Source organism: Panthera pardus, unplaced genomic scaffold (assembly GCF_024362965.1).
Source record: "Panthera pardus isolate Hobbes unplaced genomic scaffold, ASM2436296v1 HiC_scaffold_25, whole genome shotgun sequence".
Classification (NCBI taxonomy): Eukaryota; Metazoa; Chordata; class Mammalia; order Carnivora; family Felidae; genus Panthera; species Panthera pardus.
This window is the reverse complement of record NW_026526821.1, coordinates 23,136,329-23,151,176: the sequence shown is the minus strand read 5'-3', so window position 1 is coordinate 23,151,176 and position 14,848 is coordinate 23,136,329. Positions and strand designations below refer to the sequence as shown.

Here is a 14,848-nt window from a genome sequence, read left to right as displayed (position 1 = left end):
CTCTCTCTCGTCTTCAGGAATGCTATGTGCCCACAGAGCCAGTGTGGCAGGTTCAGGATAGGTCACAAGCCACATCTTGGGTCCATTGCAGCTCATAGCCCACTGCTTTGTGCAAAAGTCGGGTTTGACTTCTCAAACATTGTTCTGAGACAGTTCAGCTCAGGAAGGGATAGTACAGACAGAGGGTTCTTTCCTTACAGACAGATGTCTGGAGGGAAAACAGAAGCCTCAGTGGCATCAATTTCCTTCCTGAGATAACTCATGAGTCAATCATAGTGGATCCTTGGATGCCAGAGATAAGCCCAGGGGAAGATTTTAGCCTTGTCCAAGGGCAAGCTTGCCTTCCAGGTAATTCTTCCAGAATCAGCTGATCTGACTTTATAATAAGCTGAGATTGTTCATCTCTTGTCCTGAATTGAGTTGACATGAATCCTAAAACAGCCTTGCAGATAAAGATGCTTGAGCTAACAGCCCACCCCTAAAAGTAGGCCTACTGGCTCCTGTGCAAAGGCTGATCCTCACTTGACCTTGAGGTGGATTACTCTGTCATGCTGCACTGGCTTGAGCTCAAACTTGGCAGTTTAATGGGGGACACGTCTAAAACTCCAGGTATACCCAGATCAGTTCTTGTGCCCAGCCTTACCTCTCTTCTTCCTGGTCTCCATTTCTCCTAATCTCTTGAATACCCACAGCACCCTACTTTGTCTATCTAGCCATATCTTACCCTGTCTGCTCTTGAGGAGTTGGTATCCACCAGGTATCCAGAAAATCCTGGGTGATTAGGAAAAGTAGTGGCTCACAGTAGAGAATGCTGAACACAATCTTTTCCTGGCTCCTATGGCTCATTTTTTCTGGGTATCCCTGGCTTAAGGAGTATCTGCATGCTAAGCCCCCTAGGGCCTGAGCAACTCACCTGTTGGGCTAAGAGGGGCCTAGACTGAGGGTCCTGCTAAGCACAATGGTCCAAGTCTTGGCCGGAAGGGACCAGGTGCCCCAGAGGCCAGGGAGTGGACCAGAGCAGCCCAGTGAACAGGGTTGGCCAGTTCTTACTGTGCCTTGGTTGTAACCAGAAGAAAGTCACCTCCATGCCCAGTTGAGACTTGGTGCACAGCACCAGTGGAAACTCACCCCATCTTATGGGATTTGAGTTACCTTGCTGGTTCTGAGGCCAGGAACCAGGCAAAGGGAAAGAAAAGGTGGTGCTTGGCCAGAAGCCTCCTCTTCTTAATCTTAAGTGCCTTTTGATCCTCTTTTTAATCTTAAGTGCTTTGTGCACCTGTCAGGGCTAATCATGTCTGCCCCGCTTGGTTCATGGGGTTCAGTGAGGGTGAGACGGAGTCCTGGATGGGAATCACCTTGCTGATGTAGGGCAGCGACCACCATGGTTACCATTTGCACCGTGCCCTGCATCCCCTGCTTGGAGCTGTTCCTCTAACACCCACTGCCCTCTCCATCCACCCCTAGTTCTTAGACAAGCCAGAAGATGTCTTGCTCAAGCACCAGGCCAGCATAAACGAGCTCAAGAGGACCCTGAAGGAACCCAACAGCAAACTGATCCACCGGGATCGAGACTGGGAACGGGAGCGCAGGCTGCCCTCCTCGCCCGCCTCCCCCTCCCCCAAGGGCACTCCTGAGAAAGCCAATGAGGTAGGTCTCACCCTGAACCCCTCAACAGGGGCTTTGGGTAAAGAGGGTTGGGAAGGTTGTTCTGCACTGACTTACACTCATCCTTCTCACCTGTATGCCTCCTCGAGTTGCTGCACAAGGTGCTGATGGGGATGGGGGTGGGGGTAGGCTGGGAAAGACAAATTCACTATATCTTGGAATCCTTGGGCCCCAGGGACCACCTTGAAAAACTCAGAAGACGCTGTGGCTTGGTGTATTCCCCTTCCATCAGCCGGAGTACAATGGAGAGGGGTGTTTATTAGGAATGTAGGTTCTGGGGCTCCATGTCAGACCGACAGAATCAGAATATTTGGAGATAGAGCCTTGGAATCAGCATTTTAAACAAGTGCCCCAGGTGATTTTCATGCACACTAAACTTTGAGAATCCCAGTAGTTGTATCCAGTAACCAGATCCTTTAGCGCCTGTTGTGAAAACACAGATGGGCTGTGTGTGTGTGGGGTGTGTGTGTATGTGTGGGGGGGTGTTCCCTCCTGGAAGGATCCTTGGAGCCCACTAGAGGGAACGAATCCTCCAAAAAAATCAGACCTGCGCCTCTTGCTTCAGAAAAGGATCCCACACCCACCTGTCTTTCAGAGTGGAAAACATGGGATGTTTTCTCAAATGAAAAAGAGATAAAGATAGGACCTTGAGAATTCCTGTATTTATAATCCCAGCTATTATTTTTAGCACTGCAAAATCTTGGCAATATTTAACCCCCATTTATACTTAGGTGTTTTCTCTCTAGCACTGCTGCTTACTTGTCTCAAACCCAACAGATCTAGACTTATACCACCTGGGTTTGAATTCTGACTCTGATTTCCTGCTAGCTAGATGACTCTGGGCTTGTTACTTAACCTCTCTGAGCTTCCATTAGGTAGAGATAATAAAAGTACCTACTTCAGAGGAATGTTGTGAGGAGCCAGGAAAATCAACCATGGAGGTACTGGTAGAGTCCCTAGATGCTCAGTAGGAGTTACTTACTATTTCATTTTGAGAGTCCTGGGGCTAATTTCAAATCAGAACCCCTTTTAAAGTTGGAAGGACTCTCAACCTACTTGCGGTCATCTCTTTACAGATGGGGCACTGAGGCCCAGAATGGAAGTACTTGTTCAGTGTCATAGCTGATAGAAGAGGGACCAGACCCTGATTTTCTTGTGTCCCAGGCCATTGTATCTGCTATTAAATCAAAGCTGCCTGAGAGCAAGACCAAATCTTGTGAAGACCAGGATAGAGTCCACTGTGAATGTACTGCTCTCTAATGCTTTGAAAATTGGTGATGCAGTCATGATCTAATAAGTAAACATTTGATTGAATTAGCACTCCCCATATGGCCTTGACATGCCAGATAACAGAGGGCCTCGTCCAGTGAGGCTGCTGGCCTGTAGTTTCCTGGCTGGTGATTCACAATATTAGGGATGCTTTGAGGGTCTTTAAGTTCAGTGCTATGGAAGGAGGGCAAATCTGCATCTACTGAGGACCTCTGTGATCATCCCTGGCACAAATGAGACCCTGAAGACTCTGGCCCCAGGCCATGGGAGCTGGTCTGGTGATCCAGTTACATGCCCCACTCCTCTTGCCCTGAGAGACTTGACCAGAGTGGTCTGGCTGTGGGTGAGGATAGATGGCTTTGAAAGGGTGGGACTCCAGCAGAGGAGGGCCCCATGAGCCCTGGGGATCTGGGCTATGGAGCTTCCAAGTGCCTCAGAGCAGCCTGGCTTGGGAGTGTGCCCCACCTGCTGGTAATAGCTGGAACTGCTAGAGATGGGTCTTCCTAAAAGGTGGAATCTGTTCCAACCCTTGCCCCTCACTGTTGCTCCAAGAAGTGTAGTCCACCTGCTGGAAGGGATTCTGTTCCAGGAGCTCAGCTTGGAGCTATAAACCATTTAGCAGGCCCCACTGGCATTTAGAGGCCCTTGAAGATTTGGGACATGGGGAGAAGCTGTAGGCAAGGACCGGACTGGGTTGTTGGGTGGGTGACAATACCTCTCTGAGCCTCACAGCCTAGTCAGCCCATCTAAAGTGGGACCAAAATTGCCATTCCATAGGGTTGCTAGGAAGGCTGAGTGAAATAGTGGGTATAAAAGCACTTTAGAAACTGCAAAGTGCTGTATGGTTATGGGGCCATTGCTGATGGTGACTGGAATCCCTGATCCAAATACAGACTTTGTGGGGGCTCTCCTGCAGGAGTGTGTCATCAGAGAGGTCCTAGTAGCTTCCTCATATGTTGTTGGGCCTCATCTGGACCAAGGGGAAGACAGGGGGAACTTAAATCAAAATAGGGGCTCCAAATTTTAAGAAGAGTTCCCATTTCCCAAACCCAGGTTTTCATTTCAAAGATAACTTTATGAAGGGCTAAGACCCAAACTGCAGGATTGAACCATTGCTTAAGCCAAAGACACCCGGGGCAGATTTGGGATCAGAGTCTGAGCGGTATGGCTCCCCAGCCTCTCGATTAAGAGTCTCTGGAGTGAGAGTGGTATGGTTCCACATCCTCTTGAATGAGAGCGGTGAGAAAAAGGCCCAAAGCCAAGGTGCTGGCTGGCCGCTGACTGTGGGCCTTCCTCCCTTAAAGGGCCACAAGGGGCAGCTCCTCTCTCTCCTGCCCTGCTGGCTCCTTCCTGATCTAAGCCACAAACCCTGAGGGTGTGGGATTTACAAAGCTGGGCTATTTACAGGCTCTGTGTGTGTATCTCTCCTGCTTCCTCTCTCTCCCACTTTTCCTATCTCTGTCTCTCCTTCCCTTCCTCCCTCTTTCCCTTTCCTCCGGCCCTGGGCCTCCCCTGCAGTCCCGGAGGACCCAGGACACCTCTCCGCAGGACTTGGCACCTGAGCCTGGGACGGCCACAGGCTGGGAAGTGTTCACTCAGAAAAGCCTCGCAGCGTCTCCTGAGGTTACTGTCGGCACTTCCCCGCCCACACACAGCCACTCTAATGGTCTCAAGAAAACCCTGTCTCTGGGGTGAGGGGGGTGGACCAGGCTCTGCCATGCAGGTGGAAGCAATGGGTAGCCCTTGTATTCCCATGCTGTGACAAGTGATTGTCCCCATCCCAGGGATCCATAAAGGGCCAGCCCCTCCCTCATCCATTGTTTTTTCAGGAATCAGGACTGAGACCATATTCTGAGAAGACAGGACAGTCTGAGTCTGGCTCTGGCTTCAAAGGAGAGGCTGAAATGATCTCCTTCTCTTGGGCCCTCCTGACTTTACAGGCAGGCTCTGATGTCTAAGCTTGGGATCAGGGGTCATGGCACCTAAATGCCTTCTGCCCTGAAGTCTTTTCTCTGTTCAGAAGCCCGAATAAGGTCTAACAGTGGCTGTTTAGGGGATGGCTTCTCATTCATCCTCCGCCTTCGTCTTCTCTAAACTCTTGGCAGGCGGACAAAAGTGGGCATCTGGCTCCAAGGAGATTCCTTGGGGTTGAAGAGATGTTGGCCAGGCAAGTGTTCTAATGAGGAGAGCATCACTTCTGTGCCCAGGATGGCAGCGGGGGGGTTGGGAGGGCACCTAAGTCCCGCTAGGCATGGCATCCAGGCCCAGGGAGTGGGGGGTGGCACTGTATCTTCCTCCCTGCCAAGAGCCCATAGACCATGAGGATTGGGAGGTACTGACCAATCATCTGGGTGGAACTTCCTTCTCCCTGATATCTGGCCCCCCCTTTTGGCATCTCCCAAAAAGTACGTATGAGGGCATCTCCCTTTTTAAATTCCCATGGAAAAAACTTCTAGCTGCTGAAAAATGTGCTGAAACTCTAAAAGAGACAGAAGTCAGCACATAGGTGGTAAAACAGAAATCACAGTTCCTGTCTGAAGTTTTCTTCAATGTGAAACTAAAATAACTACCAGAAGTTGGACAGGAGTCAGTAGCATCCCAAGGTTAGGGAAAAAGCGATGCCCTGGAGCACAGAGCTGCTCCTAGAGCCAAGGACAGGTGCCCATACTCCGGAGCAGGGGTGGTGGGCAACACGCGCCCTTCATCAGCATCCCTGCAAATCGTCCATTCCAGCTCCTTCCACAGAGGGGGCTCTTATCATTCCGACCATACCATATCATATCAGCAGACCATTTTGTCTTCAGTCATCTATTGAGAAGTGTTCATGTTGAATTAAAATCTGCCCTTCTGCATTACCTGTCTGTGGGCCTTGCTCTGCCCCTGCTGCCCTTAGATCTGCTCTGCATCCTTCTCCAGGACAGTCCTTCAGAGTTAAGTACCCCTCTCCCCCTGAACACTCCTCCTTTCTTCAAAGGTTTCTCCCGGTCGTGATTTCTAGAGGGCTTCTTGTCCTGCATCCCCTCTTCTGGGTGTCTTCTGTAAAGAGCAGGGCCCAGAATGTGACCCAAGGCCCCAGGTGGGGACTCAACAGCCCAGAGACCACAGAACTGCCTGGTGGGAGATTTTCTCCCTGTCATGGCTTGGGTGGGAACAGAACGGGCTCCGTTTCCTTCTACAGCTTCAGCTCCTTGCCGCAGTACTCCCAGCTGATAGCAGGGGGCGCTCTGAACAGGCACTGCAGGTCCCCTGGCTCTGTGGAAAGAATGGCGACAGGGCTACCAGACGTCCCATCTACCTTGTGTAGTAGGGTCAGAACAGCTTTCAGACAGGTGCAGTCCTACCGGTGCCTTCATGCCAGTGAACTTCTCTCTTTTTTGCTCTCAAGTCTTTTTTTTTCTTTTCAGGATTTTCACTTGTTAAAAGCAGAGCCTCTTTTTCCCTCACTGCTCACTCTATGATCTGTGTAAGTCACTTCCCCTCTGGGGAACCTCAGTTTCCCCTTCTGAAATAAGGGTAACAGTATCTGCTTTCCACATCACCATTTGGATTAAATTTAATCTGACATTGCCTGGCACAGATTAACTAAATATAAGTATGTGTTTCCTTTTTCCTTTCTGCAGAATTTTTCTTTCTATACTGTGCTAGTTCCCACCCCACTCAGCTTAATTTCTAGGCTTCTAGTTTCTAGAAACTAGTTTTTGGTTAGACTTGGGGCAAGAATGTTCCAGAAGGGGTCTCATTGACCATCTGTGGCCACCATTGCCAGGCTGATGATGTCACTACACGCTGAAATGGGGGCCACTGAGTGTGCCTCCTTCCTCAGTAGAAGAGAAAAGAGACCTGGCTTCTATAGGCTCTTGAAGCACTTTTCTTTGGGATGGTTCACATGGTATTGTCCTGAGACTTAGCAACCTGCAGTAAAATCCCAGAAATCTACACATGGGCCTTCTACCTTCCGCTTGTCTCTCTTACCTGTTGGCAGGATCCACAGATGGGACAGGACTCTTTCAATGAAGTTTCATTCCCTGAGAACCATGGAGATTTTGCTAGCATGGATTGAGGGAGTGGAGGTGAGAGTTTACAGCGCTCCCTGATCTTTCAGAATCCTTCAGATCTAATGGGGTCTGACAGACTCCTCACCAGGCCGTAACCTGAGTCAGAGCCCAGTCATATAAATCTCTCCCCTCCTGTTGGGAGCAGCTTCTGGCACATCTTACCATGGAGGCACTTCCCAGAACTTGGAGTCAGAGACTGGATTCTAGGCCTGCCTTTTCCCCTAGCTCACTCTCTGACCTTGGACATGGTACTCACCTTTTCTAGGCCTCAGTTTCCACATCTGTACCATAAGAGGCTTGAGTCAGAGCAGTGGTTTCAAAGGAGGGTGATACCTTGACACTAGGGCAGCCGAGGCCTCCCCCTTAAACATGGCAGCCTGTATTTGGGTTACATATTGGACTTCCATTGAGATGTTATGTGAAGAACGTATTCTTTGGCTGCAACATTAGAATTCCAGTGGCCTTCTTGCTTTTTTTAATGATTCTGAAGTCCATCATTCCCTCCTAAGTATTGTTTGAAGGACTGTAGGAAGGATGTTGAAAGCTGTTTTGTCGACAGTTTGACAGTGCTACCCTCTTGTTGGTGCTTTTGACAGGTGATTGATACTTGGGTCTTTAGATCTTTTCCTTCCATGATGTCTTCTGTTCAGCCCTTTTCTACTCTATCTGTGGATTTTGTGTAGAATTCTCCAAGAATAGGCTTTGGTATTCTTTTCCCTGGGAATGAACCCTACAAAATTCAAGCTGTTCAAGCCATTGTGGTGACTGGCACTGACTTGAGCTGCACATTTGGCATTTTCCATTCTAATCTCTTTCCTTCCCAGGAACTCTTGCAGAAAAGTCAGATTTTAGGCTGTAGCTGTGGAACTTAATTCAGTGCTTTCCCTCTTGACATTAGATCACAACTGGGATCCGTATTCTGTAGGTTGTGAGATAAGTCAGCAAGGATCTTAGGAATCAAAAATCAGGCACTCTTTTCTTGACTCTACCATGAACTAAATGTGACCTTGGGTAAGTCACTGACATTCTCTAGGCCTCAGTTTATACATTTGCACAATGAGGAAATTGGACTAGAAGATTTCTTAGGAGTTCTTTTTGTTCTAACCTTCAAAGACTCCATGTGATGTAAGTTACTTTCTCCTCTGACAGTGGCAATTGTATTATTAAAAAAGGAAGAGGAAGAGTCCTGGCCCATCTGTGGATCTCCATTGTCCCATGATTAAACATGGGGAGGGCATGAGACCCCATCCCATTTTACCAAGTTGGGGTAGTGGTTGAGGGGAGTTGGTAAATAATTTGTTGGGTGCCTTGACGGGAAGGGTAGCCTTAATGAGGCTGACTAGCATTGTCACGCCTTTCTCCCCCCAGCCAGTTCTGGGGACATGTTAACTTTTGGTGGTAGGTTGGTCCCTTCTTGCACAGGAAACAGTGACCTGTTTTTCATGTGCCTATATTTCATGTTAACTCTTCTTGCTCCAATTGAAACACAGGGTTCAGAGCATTGGGTATTTATAGAAAGAGAGTACACTAGGCCAGAAGAACTCAGTCTCCTAAAAGCGGCCACCACGCAGCAGGAAGAAAGTAAGGCAGGCCTCACAAATATCCTTGCTGATGGCAAACTCTCCAAGGTAAACATCCTGGTGGACAAGTTCAAAGTTGAAGTGGCCACAGAAGAAATGGTGGGAGTCAGAAGAGCAAAGACCCAGCAACAAGGAAGGATGATTGCAAGCCCTGAAGACTTCGAGTCAGTGTGGGAGGAAGGCCCCTGGGTCAGGGAAGGCCCAGGAGGGCCTTCTCTGGCTGCAGGCTGCACACTGGCAGAAAATCTCCTTGAGGGCTCCCAGTTGAGGGTGGGCACTGGGGAGGCGACCATCAAGAAGCGCTGGATCTCAGGTGGTCAGCTGGAGGGCCAGATGGAACTGAGGAAGGAGCTGGAGGAGATCCCGATTTGTGGAAGACCTGCTGCGTCAGGGGCCAGGCCAGCAGAGGCCGAGATCCCCTCTCCAGCCTCCGACAAGGGAGGACTCCAGTCGTTTCTACTGGACCCAGCCCAGTCAGAAGCCAGAGCCGACTCGAGTGATGAAACCGAACCTTCCTTTGCAGAGCGGAGCTTCTACTTAAACTATGGAGGGAAAGATTCTGAAGACCAAGTCCCCCCTCCACCTCTGGATGCCCTTCCTGTTGACGAGACCAGGATAGAGCTCCCAGAGAAGCTCCTAGAGAGCTCTGAGTGGAATTCCTCAGGCCTACAGGGCTTTGCTGCAGCTTCCAGCAAGAATAAGAATGAAGAGAGTGAAGCCCACACAGCATCCTTAGAGGAAGGGGCAGGGATCCCTGGGAGCCACAGAAGACCAGATGGCCTGGAGGTCTTTGTTGAGCAGCTTGGTAAGGGACCTTCTCCAGGGCAGACATTTGCTGAGGACTGGGAAGAAGCTGGGCGGGGGGTGGAAAGAGAATTTAGCCACCCAGCATCCAACATAGGCACAGAGGAAGAGACCCCCAAGAGTGGAGATTTGACGGAAGAGGCTGAGAAAAATATCCCAGCAGGATGGAAGAACCACTCACCTCACAGAGGAGGAGGCATGCGCCCAGACCTCCCAGCCTGCATCGTTCCGCGGTCCATCCCTCCTAATGATGTCAGGAAGCCAGCCAAACTGGACAGAGGCAGCTTCCTGCCCCAAGACAGGGGACTGGTTCACACACAAACAGGAGACCCTGCGACGGAGGACAGCAAGGCCTCAGCGTTTCTTCAGATGGAGGTGATCACCCCCATCCCAGCCTTCCCTGGTCCCTTTCAGGCTCAGGCAGCTCCAGAGGAAACTTCTCCAAGCCCAGTCCCTCGTGGATCAGGGGAGCCTCCACACCTTGGGGATCCTTTTGGAGAACAGTCCCCTGCTTTTCTCAAACATGCCCATCCTTTTAAAGAGAGCCCGGAGCCTAAGGACCACGTAGGACTGTTCGTGACCCTGGACAGAGGAGAGCGCAGGGCACCTCCCGTTGCCAGCAGAAAGCCCAGAGTTGTCTCTGAAGAAGCTGAGGGAGCTGTACCCCTGGCGTTGGTGTTCCCTCCAGGGAAGCAAAGGGAGATGACCTCTTTCCAGGCTGGGGGCCGAGAGGGCTCCCTGGAAGATATTAGCAAGACCTCAGTGGCCAATAAAATTCGGATCTTTGAGACCCATGGAGCTGAAACTCGCCGAGCGAGTCAAGGCGAAACCAGGGCCCTAATAAATGAGTTGTCTCCAGAGACCTCCATGAGTCAGGTAGAGCAACAGCGGAATAAGCTTTTGGATCTGGGCTTCGTCCAACTCCAGCCCCCAGGGGACTTTGCTGGCCCCAAAGCCAGCCATTCCTCAGTGATGCCACTGGCTGCCAGACACTTCAGGGAGGGCATTTCTACCACATCCCAACAGGAAGGATGCACAGAACTCGAGCTCGTGTCCCCTGATTCAGGCTGTGAAACTGCGCTGGAGGTAGCCACTGGGGGAACTGGCCACGTGAGCCCCTGCCCCCACCACTGCCCCCGAGCTGGGGGAGTAGACCGCATGCTGCGTAGCTCCGTAGTAGCATGTTTCAGTGGCCCCTCATCATTACTGCGATCAGAGGCTGCTTGTCCATTCCTATGAGTTCTTTCCCCTAAACCAGCCTGAGGGTAGCCCAGGCGGAATGATGGGTTCATCTGGTTGGCCTGTGTTAGCTTAGCCACAGAGACCCTCGGCTTGTGGTGTGACCTGGTGCCCAGAGGGTCACACAGCCCCAGTGGAGAAGGTTGGCACCACCGCCAGCAAACTACACACTTGCTTTGCCTTGCTGCCCCCACCTGCTGGGCTCCTACCTGTTTTGCTTGGCTTGTCCAACGATCTTCCTTCACCCTTTCCCTTCCCTGGCTCTCCTGCCTTGGGGAAGCTGACAGTCCAGAGGTTTCCATCCTTCGCTTCTGGTTCCCTCTTGGTCCCACTGCCAAGTTCCTTTCTGCCTCCTTAAGACTAACTATCTTCTCTAATCCAGAACACATCCGGAGATGCGGTCAGGGAAGAGAAGCACATCACCAGCTTAGCAGCAAACCCCCCTGGAAAAGGGGGGCGCCTGAGATTCGCCAGCCCCTCGGGCCCTCAGGTCTCTGCAGCCCCTTGGTGCCCTGATGACCCAGTCATCTTCACCTGGCCGGGGTGCATCGCTGCCTTAGATTCCCACCTGCTCGGGCAGTGCCTCTTGTGGCAGCTCAACTCTCGCTTGTCTGGAATGTGTCCTCACACCTCTCAACCTTCCAGAAACTAAAATGGAAGTTAAGTTTAGCAAGTGAATCTCTAAGTGCACTGAATCTCTAGAACCTGAAGCCAACTACTTTAAAAAATATTTGGTGGGTGTTAGATTGGGCTTTAAAAAGAACGTCATGAAACAGCCAAAAATGTGAATGTGGTGTTTAATCCCTGACAGGCCAGTTGAGAGGTATGTATGTCGGACAAGAGTTGCTGGTTCCCCTCCAGCGTTTCCTTGGCCTGCTGTTGTCAATTACACTGATGGGACTAGAACCTCCACTCCATGGCCTGCCCACCGGCCCCTCATGGAGCTCAGGGTTGAACTGATGCAGCACCCAGCTCCCAGGAATTAACCCCTGTTGTTCCTCCCCCCTAGACGATGCTGACCCCTCCCACAGAGACTCAGTGGAATTGACAAACCATGTTGGCTTCCTCTTTGTTTCTCAAAGCTCTTGGCTCCAGCCTCCCTGCCTCCCCGTCCCGGGTTTCCCTAAATCCCTGGGTCTCCCTCCTTGGTTTCTGTCTCTTGATGTCCACCTGCACGGATGGGCCTGGATCCAGGCTCCCATCCCTGCCTTGCGCACAATGCCGCTTCTAATCAGCTCCCAGATCCAGACCCTGGATGGGGCTTCCTGTCCAGAACGAACTGGCAGGATGTTTGCTTTGTACTCGCTTTGGCCATCAGCGGGAGACCCTCGGAAAGGAGCGTTCCCCACTCTTGAGAACTTTGCGGTTTTTTAAAGCTTGTTGTCATGCCAAGGAATCTTTCCGGGAACGTTTTTCGTTTCCTGACCTGCTCTTCTATTTGAGACATTGAAATGGCCCCAGGGTTTCTTCTGTCATTCACCATCTTGATTTCTCTCTCTCTTTCTTCCCACCCCACACCCCTGTTCCTTTGATTTTTATCTGGCCATAGAGAGCAGGGCTAAGGGAGGGCTCAGAGGAGAAGGTCAAACCGCCCCGTCCCAAGGCCCCAGAGAGTGACACGGGAGACGAGGACCAGGACCAGGAGAGGGACGCGGTGTTCCTGAAAGACAACCACCTGGCCATTGAGCGTAAGTGCTCCAGCATCACGGTCAGCTCCACATCCAGCCTGGAGGCTGAGGTTGACTTCACGGTCATTGGTGACTACCACGGCAGCGCCTTTGAAGACTTCTCCCGCAGCCTGCCTGAGCTCGACCGAGACAAAAGCGACTCCGAAACTGAGGGCCTGGTGTTCTCCCGGGATCTCAGCAAGGGGGGCCCCAGCCAGGAAGACGAGTCTGGGGGCATCGAGGATAGCCCAGATCGAGGGGCCTGCGCCACCCCAGATATGCCCCAGTTTGAGGTACAGTGGAGCATCCTGGAGACCTGGGCCTGGCGGGCACTGCATGTTCAGAGGGCCCCGGGCCATCTGTGAGAAGACTGAGCCACCAGCCTGCAGCCCAGAGCCCCTCAGCCTGAAGCTCTGTCTCGTGTTGCATGACTGTCCCTCCGCAGAACAGCATGGTTCTGTGCTCGCATGTTTGCCATCTTGGTTTACCCCTAACATGCACTCCTTGGCGTTTTAACCCTGTGACCCCATTGCTTGCCTGAGGTCAAGCGATGCCAGACAGTCTGGTCTTACTCGACTCCTCCTCTCCCTGCCTGTGTTGCATGGCACCTGCAGAGAGCATGGGCTTGTGGACTCGTGGGGCTCCTGCAGCCTCGTTTGGAAGTTGGTGGCTTTTCCTGATCCTGGCCCAGGCTCCTCTCCCTGGGGCCTGGGCTTCCTGGGGAAGGGGCAGCAGTTTAAATTCATCTGGCCCTGGGGTCTTGGGGTAGCAGTGGAAACTCCTAGAGAAGAGGAAATGTCCGCATGGAGGGGGACACGGGGATAGACTGTGTCTGGGTCTCTCTGCTTTGTGTCCTTCCTTCAGAGGATCTTTGTCACGTGATTCCTCTGCCCCCTCATCTCTTACAGTCCCAGTCTACCTCCTACTACACTCTCCTCTCCCCCGTGTTCCAGGCATTGAAATATGAGCTCATCTACTCTGGACTTTCACTCCATGGTGTACTCTCTGGGTAGAAGGTTTTCCCTCCCTTTCTCTGCCTTGCAAACCTGTCACGTTCCAGGACCAAGTTCAGATATCACTTCCCTAGCAAATGCTTTCCTAACCACCCTGGGCAGAAGTGTTGGACCTGCTGCAGCCCCCTTGCTCTGTAATGTTTCTGTTCCCGGCATTGTCCCAGATAGTCAGGTTAGTGGCAGCCAGGTCTGCTTTCCTACTGGGTGGCAGCTGCTCTAAGCCTGCCTATAGCAGGCACTGATAGATGACTAACTGGATAAATGGCTAGATCTCAGGGTGACAGTAATCTGTGAGAATCCTCTCACTGCCTTCCCAGCCAGATGACAAGCTATTTCATTCATTCGTTCAGCTCACATATGTTAATATGCTAATAGTCATGTGAACTAGCCTGGATGGAGGACTCTGAAGAAACTGATCATTTAACTGAAGCCTTTTAGAGTAGAGGTTGAAAACTGGTGGCTCCAGGCCAGATCTGGCTAGCAGATGTGTTTTCTTGGACCTTGATTTAAAAATAAGGATGTTGAATATAAAATCCACAGTGTTGTTTTGTTTTTTTTTAATATCATTAAGAAAATCCGATGATCCAGTCACTCAGAGGCCATGGCCACAATTGGTCCCTACATGTTCTCCAGTTCACTCCAGTCCTTCGTAGGCCCACTTCACCCATTTCCATCTCCTGCCTGGCCTCTGTAGGCATCCAGTTGTATGACTCCTGCTCTCAAGAACAGTTCAGATGAAGCAGCTGGGAGGTGATGGCATAATCATCGAAGTCATTCAGGATGTATATAAGGAAAATACTTAGTGTGGGGCCTGACACAGAACATATTAATTGAATAGTAGATGTTCTTTTAATGGTAGCCTAAAACACAACTTATGGCCACCATGAGGTTATGTGGCTGCAGGGCCATGAGCAGGCCTGTCTGGGTACTGCTGATAGTTCTGGCTCTCCCCTTGGCTATTTGTCTATGACATCTCACCGTGCCTCTTTGCCCTGACCTGCATGCCCTTCCAGAGACTTGGCTGGCTGCAGGGATGGGGGCTACACTGCATTTGGCTGTGAGCAGGAGCCATGCAGGGGCTTGGGTTATGGAGTTCTCTCTCATCTCCTTACAGCCTGTGAAAACAGAAACCATGACTGTCAGCAGCCTGGCCATCAGAAAGAAGATTGAGCCAGAGGCTGTACTGCAGACCAGAGTCACCACTGTGGACAGCACCCAGGTAACCCGTGCCTTTCATTGCACCCTGATCGTAAGCATTGGACATTTAAGGATGGGGTCCCCACCAAGGCCAAGCCCCTTGGCCAACCCTTGCCACATTGTTTTCCCAGAGCCCCCATTTTAACCCCGATGCTCTTCTAAGCTTCATTGTCCTCCCTGAGCTCTAGAATTGGGTAGTGGAATGATTTTCTGTCCTGGACAGACCACGCCTCTTAAAAGCCTCAATTTCCCATCTCTCAAATGGGAATGAGCATGTCTCCCTTGTCTTTCTGGGAGGGCTGTAAGGGCTAGTGGCTAGTGGACTAGACTGTGGCTTTCAGATTGTTTGAAGGAGTTCG

At 51.2% G+C, this 14,848-nt stretch overlaps 1 protein-coding gene across 15 annotated transcripts in view; it reads left to right on the top strand.

The window, feature by feature from the left end:
• Positions 1–14,848, top strand: part of EPB41L1 (erythrocyte membrane protein band 4.1 like 1) — a 55,587-nt gene that overhangs the window by 20,622 nt on the left and 20,117 nt on the right. For 6 of the 15 annotated variants that reach the window (XM_053890287.1, XM_053890282.1, XM_053890280.1 and 3 more), the window contains exons 13-17: positions 1,465–1,647; positions 10,400–10,483; positions 10,995–11,102; positions 12,162–12,572; positions 14,407–14,511. In XM_053890287.1, the coding sequence (XP_053746262.1) occupies positions 1,465–1,647; positions 10,400–10,483; positions 10,995–11,102; positions 12,162–12,572; positions 14,407–14,511 (891 nt within the window). Of the gene's footprint in view, positions 1–1,464; positions 1,648–4,452; positions 4,558–10,399; positions 10,484–10,994; positions 11,103–12,161; positions 12,573–14,406; positions 14,512–14,848 lie in introns of all 15 variants that reach the window. The other 9 variants (XM_053890291.1, XM_053890290.1, XM_053890289.1 and 6 more) reach the window with 5 other exon arrangements.